The sequence below is a fragment of the Ochotona curzoniae genome, unplaced genomic scaffold (assembly GCF_017591425.1).
Source record: "Ochotona curzoniae isolate NIBS_2020 unplaced genomic scaffold, NIBS_Ocur_1.0 contig_291, whole genome shotgun sequence".
Taxonomy (NCBI): domain Eukaryota; kingdom Metazoa; phylum Chordata; class Mammalia; order Lagomorpha; family Ochotonidae; genus Ochotona; species Ochotona curzoniae.
This window is the reverse complement of record NW_024465649.1, coordinates 3,376,283-3,390,394: the sequence shown is the minus strand read 5'-3', so window position 1 is coordinate 3,390,394 and position 14,112 is coordinate 3,376,283. Positions and strand designations below refer to the sequence as shown.

Here is a 14,112-nt window from a genome sequence, read left to right as displayed (position 1 = left end):
TGTCAATCTTGGTGGCCCTCATGTTATGCTCTGTTGTCCTGGGATTAAAATACAATCCTCCCCCTTTTGTCATAATTTTGAGGTAGCAGATTTAAAATCAAACTATGTTAAAATCAGACTATGGGGACTAGGAAAAGCAGGAATAAATCCACAGGGAAGGCAGTGGAATACTGAACTTCTCTGCTACCAAGACACCCCAGCTTTAAATCCCATCCTTGAGCCCGTCCTGCCCATTCTACCCCCATCCTCCGGCCTCTCCCACTTCTCTCCATTACTTCCATTAAATCTCACTTTGCTTCTGGTTCCATTGACCATGGCTAGCATTCTGTTTAATCTGAGATCTACTAAATTATCCCTCTTTTTAAAGTGTTCACGCCTCCCAGGAACCTTCCCATTTAACTAGATGTGCCTGCCACTTGCTTTTTAAAATTTATTTCCTTTATCTATAGATAGAGCTCTCTTCGTTTTTCAACTGGCCATTAAAGCTAGGGCTAGGCCAGGGCCAAAACCAGGAGCTGGGTACTCAATCCAGGTCTCCTACAATGGAGCATGAACCCAGTTACTTTAGCCGTCACTGCTGCTTCCCAGGATCTCTATTGACAGGAAGCTGGAATCTGGAGCCAGAAGCAAGAATCAGATCCAGGTGTTCTGAGCTGGATATGGGACATGACGTCTTACCCAGTCTTACCAACTAGAATAAATGTCTGCTCCCAGAAACCTCTCCTTTCATGCTTAGCACTGAGCTTCAACATATTTGCTAATTGGACACGCAAAGAGAGGAAGGAAGGGAAAGGAGAATACAGGTTCTATTTCTCTCACCAAGACTGTCACTATCATCTCAATTTTGTGGCTATGAGGCTTCCCCTTCCTCCGCACTGGGCTTTCCCATCCTCATTAATGGCTCCTGGGATTCACCCTAGTCCTCATTCCACCTAATGAACCCCCGTGATTTCACAACTCTATCCCAGAAACCCCTTGTCTAGCAACCATTGCTTTTTCTCTTATGCTACTCCTATTCAGTGCATCACAAACCCACTGTTAATTTTGATATGAATTTCTGCTTTGTGATTTTTTTTAAATTCCATCGGTTGAAGAAATGGGAAACAAAGCAGAGATGCAAAGAATTGGGGATTGAGTTTCACCCCACTGATGAGTAATAAAAAGAAATGAAACCCCTTCTAAAAAGTCCTTAAATTCCATTTGTTACTCTTTTCCCACTAAATCTCATCTTTTTTCATTCCATGGCCAAGGACATGAAAGAAACAAGATAAAATAAATAAATGAAAGAAATCCTAGTAACATTTGTGGGAGAAAATCTATCCATATTGGTATGTGTGAATTTCACAGTCGTCTGAAGCCCTATTATTTGGCATGGGAGAATAGAGGAGCAATTCAAATCCCTAACATTTGGAGGACTGTCCAGGCATATCCAAAAGGCCTTCAACCAGGATCTGTGGCCTCAGAATCCCACCTATGCATTCCAAGATTTAGCCTAACCTTAGAGCAAAGTGGGGGCTTACACGAGAAGGGTGCCAACATCCAAGACATTGTTAGGATATGTGAGGCCACCCTCTCAAACACCTCAGTAAACTAAAGACAGCAAAACACCACTCTTTCTTATTAGCAATATCATCCTCTTTCAAACATGGTGCTAGTTGCAATTTTATCACTTCAAATGTGTCCTTAAATAGGAATGAAATAGATTATGTTCACAGTTTTCCCTCAATCTCAGTTTGTGAGATAGAAGCCTTGGAAACCCTGTCCCTTTTCCAAGTGAAACGCACTGGGAAGCAAAGCTTATACCTTGCCATTTCTAAGTTGGACACAAGAAACCATTATGCGCTGCTCTGGAAACTATGCACGTTAGGCCTGTGGTGTTTTCATAGCCAAGAAAAAAAGTTTAAATTTTTATTTAATTCTGTAAGGAAAAAGAAAGTGGTGTGTGGCTAGAGGGGGACTCTTCCATTCAGAGAATAAATGTTAACAACTGCCAGTATCTAGGCTAGGAATCCACTCATGCCATCTGACAGGCATTGCAAAATTGCTTGTGGTCACCCAGGCTTCCTGTAGAAGAGAAACCATGTTGGTGTTAACTCAATTTTCAGCCTTCAAGGTCAAAGTCTTCTCTGTGAGTCACTGCTTCTTTGGGTTGACATGCCTTGCTGGCTCACTTTGACATTAAAGGTCAAGTGTGGTGACACCTTACATTCTTGGGTACCCACTTTAATATTTAGAAAGCAGTGCTTGTGAGCTAAGCCCAGAATCACATAACTCACCTGTATTCCCTTGGCCACAGCCAGCCTGAAGCAAAACCTGTACCTTGTGACTCCACCTCCAGGATGCTCACCTTCTCTACCTGACTCTGATCCACTCTTGCCAGGTCTCTGCCCATACCTGTCCAGGGCTCTCTTCTCCAAGGGGTCCTCATTCCAAGGCATGTAGTTAAAGCTGCTTGGACTGAAATGAACTACCCCCTCCTGGCTGACAATCAACCATGGATGCGTTGAGACTCCTAGTCTTCTCTGGAGGATAAGGGAAGACATTTTTGGATAGGTGTGATGTTTTTTGGATTTAGAATCTCTTCTTGAAGCTGCTTTGCCTCCAGTCTTCCATCTATTTTGGAATACTTCCGCATCCTTTCATTGGATGCTTAATTCTGTCACTTATCCTCCTTTGTAATTAAGGAGATCAGCTTGCACTTCCCCAGGGAAATCCCTTCCTGAGAGGTGGGAAGTGCCACACCCAGCCTGCAGTGACTAAAGTCCTTATGTGGCTTTGCCGTTAACCAGACCAGCTCATAGACAGCCTGGCTTCCAAATGTCTAAAAGGGATACTTCGCATTTATGGCTGTGGTGGTCTTCTGGGAGGCTCCGACAAGTTGTTTTTGCATGGGTAAAGAGAAATTGCTGCCTGCACTTTCCTAAATTACTTGCCAGAGTACACCTAGGGACACCACCGCTCTCTGAACTGTGTGGTAGCTTCTCCTTCAGGGGTTTGGGAGCAGGCGTCTTGATTGAATTTCATCTCTGTAGCTCCAGGCAGGATCCAGAAGTGAGACTATGGAGTGACGGCACAAGTATTGGGTTACTTAATTCACTCCAGTCCATCCTTACAGAGCTTCCACACTGTGGGCTGGCAGAACCACTCTGCCTGGCATCTCACTGGCATTCCAGTGGAAGAGCCTTGAGAATCAGAACAAAGGAGCCTACTGATACAGCATACATTGCCAAATGCCTGAAAGTGACCCCAGAATCACTCCCCAGCTCGGAGGCTTGAAATTGTAACTGTTGGGCCTCTCCATCCATTCAGGCCCTGGTGTGTAAATGAGATTTTTCTAAGTTGAGGCGAGGCAAAATTCATGTAACAGGAAATTAACTGTTTTAATGTGTACCACTCTGTAGCAGTTGTGCTTCAATGTTGTACAGTCACCACCTCTACCTAGTTCAGCATGTTTTCATCATCCCTAAATAAATTGTCATACTCCTGAAGCTAATAGACTTAATCAGCAAGAACTGATTCTTGCTGAAGAATTTGGTCCCCAAAAGTTCCCTTGAAGTCAGTTACAATGCATACCTCTCCTTAGTGGGAGAGAATGCATTGTATAGAGATAGTTCACTAATCGCAAAGTTGCATTGAATTGAAAGAATTGAAAACAGGTACTCAAACAAGTGTTCACATGAGAATTGCTCATCATAGCCAATGGGTAGATACAACTTCCAGGTCACCCACGGATGAATGGGTAGACAAAACATGATAGCTCTATATGGGAGAAGCTTGTTCATCTATATGAAAGAGAGGAAGGACCTCAAAATATCATGCTAAGTGAAATAAGCTGGTATGAAAGGCCATTTATCCTGATTTCATGTATAAGGTGTACTCAGAATGAGTAAGTCCACAGACAGGATGCAGATTGGGGATTGATAGGGGTTGGGAGGGGCAAGGCAGGAAGACCTCCATGATGAGAGAAGTGTGAGATGGAAAAGAGCACCACACTAATGAATGTGGGGGAGCATTTGTTCCTTTTCAGTCAAAGACAGCAGGGAAAATGGAAAGGAATGAGAGGTGATTTTGGCGTCAGGCTTTTAAAAGAAAACTGTTTTGGTACTCTGTGTATACCAGCGCCTCCTCCCAGTACAAAATCCTTAGGAGTAGTGTCAGAACTTCCATCCCTGGGGCAGACTCTGTGGCCCAGCGGGCGAGGACTTCCCCCTTCCCCACCCAGCCCAGCCAGCTGCTCTGCTTTCTGATCTTGCTCCCTGCTATGCATGTGGGAAGGCAGGAGATGAAGGCCCAAGAGACCAGGATGGAGTGCTGGCTCCAGGCGTCAGCTTGGCCCCATGCTGGATGTTGCACTAGGAAGTCAACCAGTGGATGAAGAGCTCTGGGTATGTTTTGTGTATGTGTCTCTTCCTCTCTGTCTCTTTCACTCACTCACTCGCTCTCTCATTCTTTCAAATTAAAAAGATTCTATAACTGAACCATTGGAGGGAAATGGTAGAATGTATGAGGATAAAATTTAATAATATTGGGGGATAAAATTAAATTCCTCTACTGCTGTGAACTTTGCTTATCCTTTCAGTTAATAAACTTCAGTATCCTCCTTTGTAAATAATCACCACCTTTGTAAAATTGTTGTCAGAATGAAATGACAGCATGTCTTATCTTGTTAGTATATGAAATTTTCCAGTTTTGTGAGGAATGTCCTTGGAATTTTTATGAGGGTTACGTTGATTCTATAAAATGACTTTGGATGCTATGAACATTTTGAGAGGATTAATTCTTCCAGTCCATGAATATGATTTTTCCATTTGTGTGAGTGTCGTCTATTTCTTTCATTAATATTTTGCAATCTTTGTTATAGAGTTCTTTCATATGCCTGGTTAAATTTATCTCATAGGATTTAATTTTTTGTAGCTATGGGATTGATCTTGCAAGTGCTGTCTCAGCCAGAGCCTCATAGGTGTGTAAGCATGCCAAGGATCTCTGTGCATTGATTTTTCTCCTGAGCTCTAACATAGTCTCTTAGTAGAGTACTTTGGTTCTCCTATATAAAAGATCAAGTCATCTGCAAATAGAAATAGTTGGACTTCCTCCTTTTCAGTTTGTATCCCCTTTATTTCTTTGTGTTGCCTAATGGTTCTGACTCAAACACATCAGGGTATGGGATACTCTTTATAAAATCTCTCATTTAATCAAGATTTAATCAAGCAGTACTGAGAAGCAAATAGTTATGGATCTCTTTTTTTAAGGATTTATTTTCATTAAAAAGGCAGATTTACAAAGAAAAGGAGACAGCGAGAAAAAAAGATCTTTCATTTGCTGGTGCACTCCGCAAATGGCCTCAGTAGCTGGAACTGAGCTGATCTGAAGCCAGGAGCCAGGAGCTTCTTCCTGGTCTGCCACATGGATGCAGGATCCCAAGGATCTGAACCATCAGTGCTTTCCCAGGTCCCAAGCAGGGAGCTGCATGGGATATAGAACAGCCAGGACATGAGCCAGTAACCATATGGGACGCCACACTTGGATATGGAGAATTAGCCTGTTGAGCCGTGGCACCAGCCCCACACATCTTACAACACAGAGTAAAGACTTGAGTTGGGAATGTCTAAGGCCTCGCTCTGCCACCTTAGCGGTTTCGTGAATTTGAATTAGTTATCTTCCCTGACTCGGAGTTTCAGCCTCATCAGCGGTACATCTAGTGCAACACCCCACACGGACAGAGTCAGACACTCCACGTTCATTTTGCTTAGTACTACAGTTCTGAACCACATTCAGATTAGCTGAGAGGTTTTTGTGGGGTTTAGGGGGGTTTTGTTTGTTTTGTTTTTAAAAAGGCAATATAAATACCTAACCTTGACCCCAGAGAGTATGACTTTATAGGTCTCAAGTAGGGTTTGGACATTGATATTTTTACAAGTGTCCTGAAGAGATTCTTGTAAGTACCCTGGGATGAGAGCAACCCCCAGCTGATGATGTTTCCATACGGTTTTGTTTGCTTTAGTCTGTCCTCAAGAGACCGGCCAGAATTGTGGGAATTTGGGCATAATCAGAAGTGCAGTGCACCTGCAGCCTTAAGCCCTTGATAAGAAATGGGCAGCCAAGGAATTGCATTCCATATATTCTGGGGGGAAAAGTATTTAAAGAGTCTTTTTAAGAGTTTGAAACTGGAAAGGTGGTAAGAAGTTTAGTCTAAGCCTCACACATAAAATATGGGAACTCCCAGAAGGTTGGGGATTTATATCTGAGGTAATTTCATGGTTTTGTCCTCCCAAGAGATATAAATTGAGGTCTTGAGAGTTTAATGTGGGGGAGGAAGAAGTACTCTCATAATGACACCTTAAAAATCCAGAGGTCCGCTAATGCCTCAGGATAGAAAACCATCCTGTGTAATAGCAATGAGGTGATGCTGCAGGGTGTGGGGGTGCATTCGCATCCCTGCACTTTGGTTTCCAAGATGCATGGCTAGGTCATCGAGAACTTTCTTTCTCCCCATAGGTTTATGGTATTAGTTACCCAATAAAAGTTGGGTTAATTTTACAGCCCAAGTAAAATTTAAGCCAAAAAGGCTTCAGCATTACTCCAGGATTTATGAAAGTAAACATGTGGAGTGCTTGCAGGATTGTGCAACATTAAAATTTCAATGTCTCCATGTCAGGTATATGACATATTCATTTGTATGGGTACTGAAAGGTTAAGATCTTAAGAGCTTCACAACACAAACTATGTGGTGGGGGCACTAAACTGAAGATACTGCCCCCAGCTCCACCTTCAGAATGACTACTTGGGTGAATGGGGAGAAGGGAGGCATGGGACATTGGCATGCTGTCAGATCCTCTTGTTTACTCTGCTTACTGCTATCCCAGACTTTGTAGACTCTTCCTCTGAACCCCCAAATGGGGAAGTCCAGCTCTATGGCACAAACCAGAGTCCACTTAACAAAGCAGGAGCTTAGTGAATATCTCTCAAGTAAATGTCCTCTTTGGTCACTGTAAATACTTTCATGACAATCAAATGTCAGCTCTGTAATTTTGAATCTCTCCCATGATCTGATGGGATCTCCATGACTTCCACTCACGGGGCGGAGCAAGCAGCCAATCAATTGTTAGTTCCATTTGGCTGAGACTGTGTGGACAGCCTACCTAGGGATGCCCATCTCTTAAGTCCAGGATAAGACTTTGCTCTCCCAACTTTGACCTGAGACATTTGCGCTTAGTAGAGACCAAAGCAGAGAACTGAGATTTTGTTGAGATGATGTATTTGACTGCAGTGTGTTGCACAGAAGAGGAGCATCCAGGGGAGAGGTCGGCCATGAACATGGCCGGCAGCTTTGCTTGCAGCTGTGGTCTGCCCTTTTGAAGCAGCTGGAGGCTCCGTCCTCTAGTGCCTGGGATGTAGCCTCTGTCCTTTCGAGGTGAACCTGCCATCTTGGGTCCTCTCATCTCCAGCCTCAGCACTTGTCACTCATTCTACACATGTTAATTTTTGGTGTCCCCTCACCTTCAAGAGTCTCCCCTGTCCTGTTTTGAAGTAATATTTTTTTAGGGGCGCAGAAGAGCAAGCTTTCCACCAAAACTCTCGCTAGACGTCCTTGGGTTCCGGGACTCCATTTGGGTCCTGCAGCCTGTGCTTTGGCCAGGCCCTTCTTCCCAGTACAGACCATCTTCAGTGCCTGGGAGACTCACCCAGGTTGCTGTCTGGTTTTCCTCCAGCTGCACCTAGCTTTGCACCCTGGAGGTCCCCCTAACTGACATGTCAGTTGGAGTGAATCTTGCAGCTAATGCACCTACGCCTTTGAAGCAAATGAAGCAGAAATAATCTGTGCTTAAAAAACAAAACAACTGTAGAACATGTGCCCAGATTTCCAACTCATTTCCTCTTTACTCTTACGACTACATCATCTTTCAGCCCACCACCAGCTGCGAAAATAAAAGCATTTTCCCCCATATTTAAGGACGATTTTGTGCTTCAGGATGATTTTCTAGATATGTGGGAAACTTGACCAACGTGACCAACAGATGTTTTAGGTGCCGTTTTAAGCCCGATTGCTTTGCAGACTTTGTTAGATATTGTGCCCAACTGCACCACCTAGCGACTGTGTAGGCTTTGTGCAATCAGAGCTCACGTTGTATACGTGGTGCTTCAGGCTAACTTCATGCTTTGTTTCTAGAGACGAGTATGAAGAAGATGGATTCTGCCAGCCATACAGAGGGATAGCATGTGCAAGATTTATTGGCAACCGCACCGTCTATATGGAGTCTTTGCACATGCAAGGAGAAATAGAAAATCAAATCACAGGTAGGTTAGCACTGATGCATTTATATTTATCCCTTCTTATCACAAGTTTTATCAAGCTCCTTTCTTCACAAGGGATCGGGGCTAGGTATGGGGATGGCTGAACAGGAACCTGAAGAAGCATCAGACATGATCTCTGTGCTCTGGAATCTATGTCAAAATAATTTATTGCAAGTTGCTCTGAGAGGAAAAGGAAGCTTTGAGGAATCTCACATTCATTCTAGCACTTAATAAATATTGGTGGGGGCTTTCAGCAACCTAAGAACTGAGCCAAGTGCTCGGGACATGATGGTGTCCAGGCACATCTCTGCCCTTACAGAGCTTATGGGTGGGAAGAAAGTGACATGGTCTAGACATTGCAAGGCTGGAGTTCTGGACCCAAATTCAGGGTCTTTGGGCACACGCTGACCTTCCATGAAAATCTGCATCTGGGGAACAAGTGACGGAACACTTGAGCAAAGGTATCTTCCTGCCGTAGCTGCCGACACTCTGCCCTTAGCTCTCCTTCACCAGAAGCCACTCCGATGGACGTGGACAGTGAAATGCCTTCTAGCGCACGTACAGGACGGGATGTCAGTCACCTTCTGCAATTTTGCACACCCAGCTCTGGTGGTGACAGCAGCCCCGCGCCTTCTCTGTCAGCATAGTTGGCACACCTCTGCACAGTATGTGGACGTCACAAATAAAAGTACAGGGTGACAAGTTACATTTGCATTTCAGAAAAATAGCAGGTAATGCTTTAGGACACTTATATCCTTGATGCCTATCTGACGTTCAAATGTTACTGTCATCTGCCATTAAGAGAGTCAGGAGCAAACTCCAGACAGGAAGGCAGAAGAGTAAAAGGCTCAGAAATGACAGAAACGCACCAAAAGTTGGAATTAAAAGATTAATTTGTTTGTTCCCTTCATATTTGAATTTCACGTGCAGTCTTTCCACAAACTGCATTTTTCATCAGCTCTTGTTGGAGTACCCCTTAGAATGCATGGATTTCAAAAACTTCTCACACCAAAATAAGCAACTATTAATTCCATTTTTCTGTAAACTTTGCAACGTTTCCTGGTCACATCCTCCAAGGGGCTTGGGGAATCCAAGAGGAGGCTGGAGGGAAGCTAGTCCACCAAGAGAAGCAGCCACAAGCATGTGTGGTGGCTGTTTGCCACAAACAGCACACACAGGCTCACAGGAGGAAGAGAATTCTGAAACTCCAAACCACACCAGCTGGACTGACGGGGAATAGCTGGTGAAGGTGCATTTCCACCTGATGTAAGAATTCTTAGTCCTTATAACTAAGTAATCACAAAAGTAAGTGGAAGCTCTGGCATATCCAGTGTCACCCTCTTGGGAATTTTTCAGTGGGCCTCAGCTTACTGGAAAGTATTGCAAATTTTACGGAAACCCCTTGAACTTTTTCACCCAGCGTTTTCCAAAGTTGTTTGGCTGCGTTGTCATTGTTTCTCAAACACTAATAATACTCTCCAGGATTAATGTTCCAAGGGACATACCTTGGGAAGCAGTGTATCAGTGACGTAACAGGCCATCTCGTGTGCTCTCATCTTGTCCATCAGGGTGGTCAAATCTGGTCTGGACTGTTTAGATCAGGGACACTGCGGGATGTGAGGTTAAGCTGCAGCACTGTGGCGGTCGCCTATGCTGTGTACTGACATCCTCGAATTGAGCTGCCTCTAGAGTAAGTCTTCTAGCCACAAGGAAACAAAGCTGGGTGCCCTAAGCCTTTCAGCAGCTCTGACCATCTGGGAAGACACAGAACTAAATCCCGTGCTTGGGCTCAGCCACCACAAACAGCAAGATCTGCCCTGGAGCTGTCGTGTCTTAGAAAGCTCACAAAACTCATAAAAGGCACCGGATGAAACACAACATTCTGTGGTTCTGTAGCAAAGAATGAAAAATGTATTGTACTTTAACCCAATTAATTTTTCTTATTAGGAAATGGTCCGTATGTAATTTAATCTTTTTTTTTTTTTTTTTTAGCTTTGTAGTCCAAGTGTTTGCTTTAAAAATGTTTTTTTCCAAGTCAGAGAAAGGAAGCTACCTAGCCCTCTGCCATGAGTCTCCTTCTCCCTTTGTGTTTCAGCATGGCCTGTTCTGTCCCTGTGTGTGTTTAGATCTGATCTCTGATGACCAGATAACCGGGGAAGATAAACCCTGGCCTGTGGAAGCTTATAACCTGTGTTTGTTTTTCAGCCGCCTTCACCATGATCGGCACCTCCAGCCACTTATCTGATAAGTGTTCTCAGTTCGCCATTCCTTCCCTGTGCCACTACGCCTTCCCTTACTGTGACGAAACCTCTGCTGTCCCCAAGCCCCGTGACCTGTGTCGCGATGAATGTGAAATCCTGGAAAACGTCCTGTGTCAAACGGAGTACATCTTTGCCAGGTCTAACCCCATGATTCTCATGAGGCTCAAGTTGCCCAACTGTGAAGATCTGCCGCAGCCCGAGAGCCCGGAAGCTGCCAACTGCATCCGGATTGGAATCCCTATGGCGGATCCTATAAACAAAAGTAAGCGGGTACCCTGAAATGGCCCTTGCCCCACAGTAATGATTCATGGTAGTAACTCGGATTACACTCCAACGGGTTAGCTACTGTATATGTACATTCCATAATAGGTTAGATACCATGATCTTCAACAAGCTTCATGAAGACAATAATTTGAAAATGAGAGGGCTGGTTTCTCAGTAACATAGGCTGAATATAGCCAGTAGTTCCATGCCTTTAGATATATTCCAAAGAATTGAATATAGGATCTGAATTAAAATGCATGAAAGGCTGTTCATTAACATTCTGTTCATGGTAGCCAGAAGTGGAAATAATGGAGCTGTGTGTCCATGAATAAGTGGATGAGCAAGTTGTGGTATAGCCACACAGCCAAATGTTATTTATCCTTAAAAAGGAGTGAAAGATATGTACTACAGCCTGGATGAGACAAATATTTCTGTATGAAAAATCCGGACTAGCTCAGTTCCTAGAGTTGGAAGGTACAGTAGTGGTTGCCGGGGGTAGGGACCAGTCGTAGCAGCAAACACTGACTTCACGAGTGTGGGATTTCCTTTTTGGATGATGGTTATACAGCCTTGTTAATGGGCTAAATGCACCAATGGTAAATTTGACTGTGTTTCTACTGCAAGTTGGAATCACTACACGTTGGAGGCCTGCTGCCATCCTCTACCCTCTCATCAGCACCAAGTAAACTGTCTCCCCTTCATCTAGAATTAAACTTCTGGGAACTTTTTGGCTTTCTTTTGGTACTTAATACTGCTTTACTAGCTTAAAAAATCATGCATCTAAACCTCTTAGAAGTATGCTTAGCAAATGCTAAGATCTCAGCATCATCCTACAGCCCTTGTGGTCACCTCTGAGGGACACTTAATAGGGCTTGATTCCCTAGCGCGTCTATTCCGTCGGCACAGAAGTAACCCTAAGTCCTCATACAAATCAGAATGTGCTGCTCCCAATAAATGTTTTCTGTAAATTACCAACTGAATCCTTTATCACATGATTCATGTCTAAGGCCATCAGTCAGAAGAAAGGAAAAATTCGGCTTGAACCTTCCTTGAACCGTTCAGGAGGAAATAACTCCCGTGGCCCCCAGGTCCCTCCTTCAGTTCTGATTTCTCCCATGTTCAGTATTGAAAATGCTTGTGGAAGGCTGGTTTTATCACTGAAGCATAAGCTTTAAATCCTCCCAGGAATGTAGCTGCGAGGCAGGCCCAGGGTCCTAGCCCAGCAAGCAAGGAGACTGCCCTGCATGGCCCCTGACCAGCAGGGAGGCCTTGGCTTCAAAGTTAATTGCATGCCCTTCTTTTCCGCTACTAGCTGGCTGCATCCCCTCTGTGCTTTTCTCATGCGTTGGGCCTTCCTTGTGTGTTTTCCAGATCACAAGTGTTATAACAGCACAGGAGTGGATTACCGGGGGACTGTCAGTGTGACTAAATCAGGGCGCCAGTGCCAGCCCTGGAATTCTCAGTACCCCCACATGCACACCTTCACGGCCCTCCGTTTCCCAGAGCTGAATGGAGGCCATTCCTACTGCCGCAACCCAGGGAACCAGAAAGAAGCTCCCTGGTGCTTTACCTTGGATGAAAACTTTAAGTCTGATCTCTGTGACATCCCAGCATGTGGTAAGTAGAAGCCATTGCTCCTAATGTATTCCATTACCTCTAAGATCTTCATTCCCCCCCTTCGCTCAGGAGAATCCTTGGAAGGGGGCAAAGGAGATTGATCATGTTCCTTTGATCTCAAGCAGTTTGGAGATAAGCCTGGCATTTCACAGAAAACACCTGTAGGACACCAAAAGGCTTCAAGAAGTGAGCTGTTTTTGTGCCTGCAGCCATTCCACTGGTAGTGGATAAAAGAGTGACCCAGCTCTTCAAAAACACATGTGAGACAGCCTTTCCAAGCCATTCCTACAGAAAAAGATGTTACTCATCATGGCCCATGTCCAAATGTGCCTTTTGAGCATAACAGTTAATTTGGCAGCAGAAAGGGGAATGCATTCTGGGTGTCCTTGTGAATATCCCCAGGCAAAGTGAAACCACAGTCGTGATGCCATCATGACGAGCAGCCTAACCTGTGGTTAGGCCTATAGTACTGTAGAAGATGTATATAGGGATCTGGAAATGAAAAATGAAACTCCTGATTCAGTGTGTTCCTCTATAACAAAAAATGTTTGGAGATTAGGAAAAAGAATAAAAATGCTGCTGAGACCTGGAGCTTGGAACTATTTAGGAACTGAATTGTCTTTCTGATTCGAATTCTCACAGTGTTTAGTGGATCCCCCAGACATAGCAGAAGTGTCAGGATGCCACTGCTGGGAAAGGCACAGCCTACACTGCACGGTGAGGAGCCAAACAAGAAGCAGCAGTCACTGGACACAGAAATGGCACATCACCAACTGAGCTGGATCTTCAGCTAGATGATTATCTAAGCCATTCATTCAACAATATTTGTTGAGCCCCTACTTCATGCTAAGTACTTAGTCATCAGGGTGTGGGGATATGGTGGGGATCTTAAGAGGTTAGAGCAGGCCTGCTATAACCAAGAAAAAACAAGAAGCCATTGAGGTTGGAGCCAGGATGGGCAAGAGAGAGTAGATGTAACAGGATCCCTGTGACAATCAAGGTGCTGTGGTAGGACATCATGGAACTTTTCTTTAACCCTGAGTGGGCTGGTAAAGCATCTGAGTGTTTTGAACAGAAGAGAGGCATGATCTGACTTTCACATTGAATGGATCACTTTGGTGACTTAGTTGAGAGTGGGGCAGTTGCAAGCATAGGAGCAGGGAGACCAGTTGGGAAGCTACAGCGATAATCTAAGGGCAAGATCAATAGTGGAGAAGGTGGTGAAAAGGGAGCAAATTCTACATTGCTTTTGAAACTGGAGATAAGATGGATCACCATGCATCAAATGTGGGTTATAAGCAAAGGAAGGATTCAAGGATTGACTCCAGGGCTTGTGCGTAGGATTGCCTTTTGCTGAGATGGAGAGAACTATAACAGAAGCAAGTTTGTGGTAAGTGGAATTTGAAGCTTGCTCATACTGAGTTTTAAGACTGAGCCATTTAGAAATCCATAAGCAGATCCTGAGGAGGAGGTTGACTGCCATGGACCGAAGTCCAGGGTCAGGGTCTAGAATGAAAGAGCCATTTGGGAAAGCTCAGCAACAGACAACATTTGAAGCTATAAGACTTGCTAGGAAGCCAGGTTGAGGAAATACACACCCCACCCTGAGGAGAATAGAGGCATATCTGGTTGATGAGCGAGCAGGGAATGTATAACTAAAAGCCGACTTTAGACTGTT

General features: G+C 44.4%; 1 protein-coding gene across 1 annotated transcript in view; it reads left to right on the top strand.

Annotated features, from left to right (window-relative positions):
• ROR1 (receptor tyrosine kinase like orphan receptor 1) overlaps positions 1-14,112 on the top strand; it is a 390,042-nt gene that overhangs the window by 342,891 nt on the left and 33,039 nt on the right. Inside the window, exons 5-7 of the mRNA XM_040978422.1 lie at positions 8,168-8,295; positions 10,498-10,815; positions 12,189-12,434. Of these exons, the coding sequence (XP_040834356.1) occupies positions 8,168-8,295; positions 10,498-10,815; positions 12,189-12,434 (692 nt within the window). The remainder of the gene's footprint in view (positions 1-8,167; positions 8,296-10,497; positions 10,816-12,188; positions 12,435-14,112) is intronic.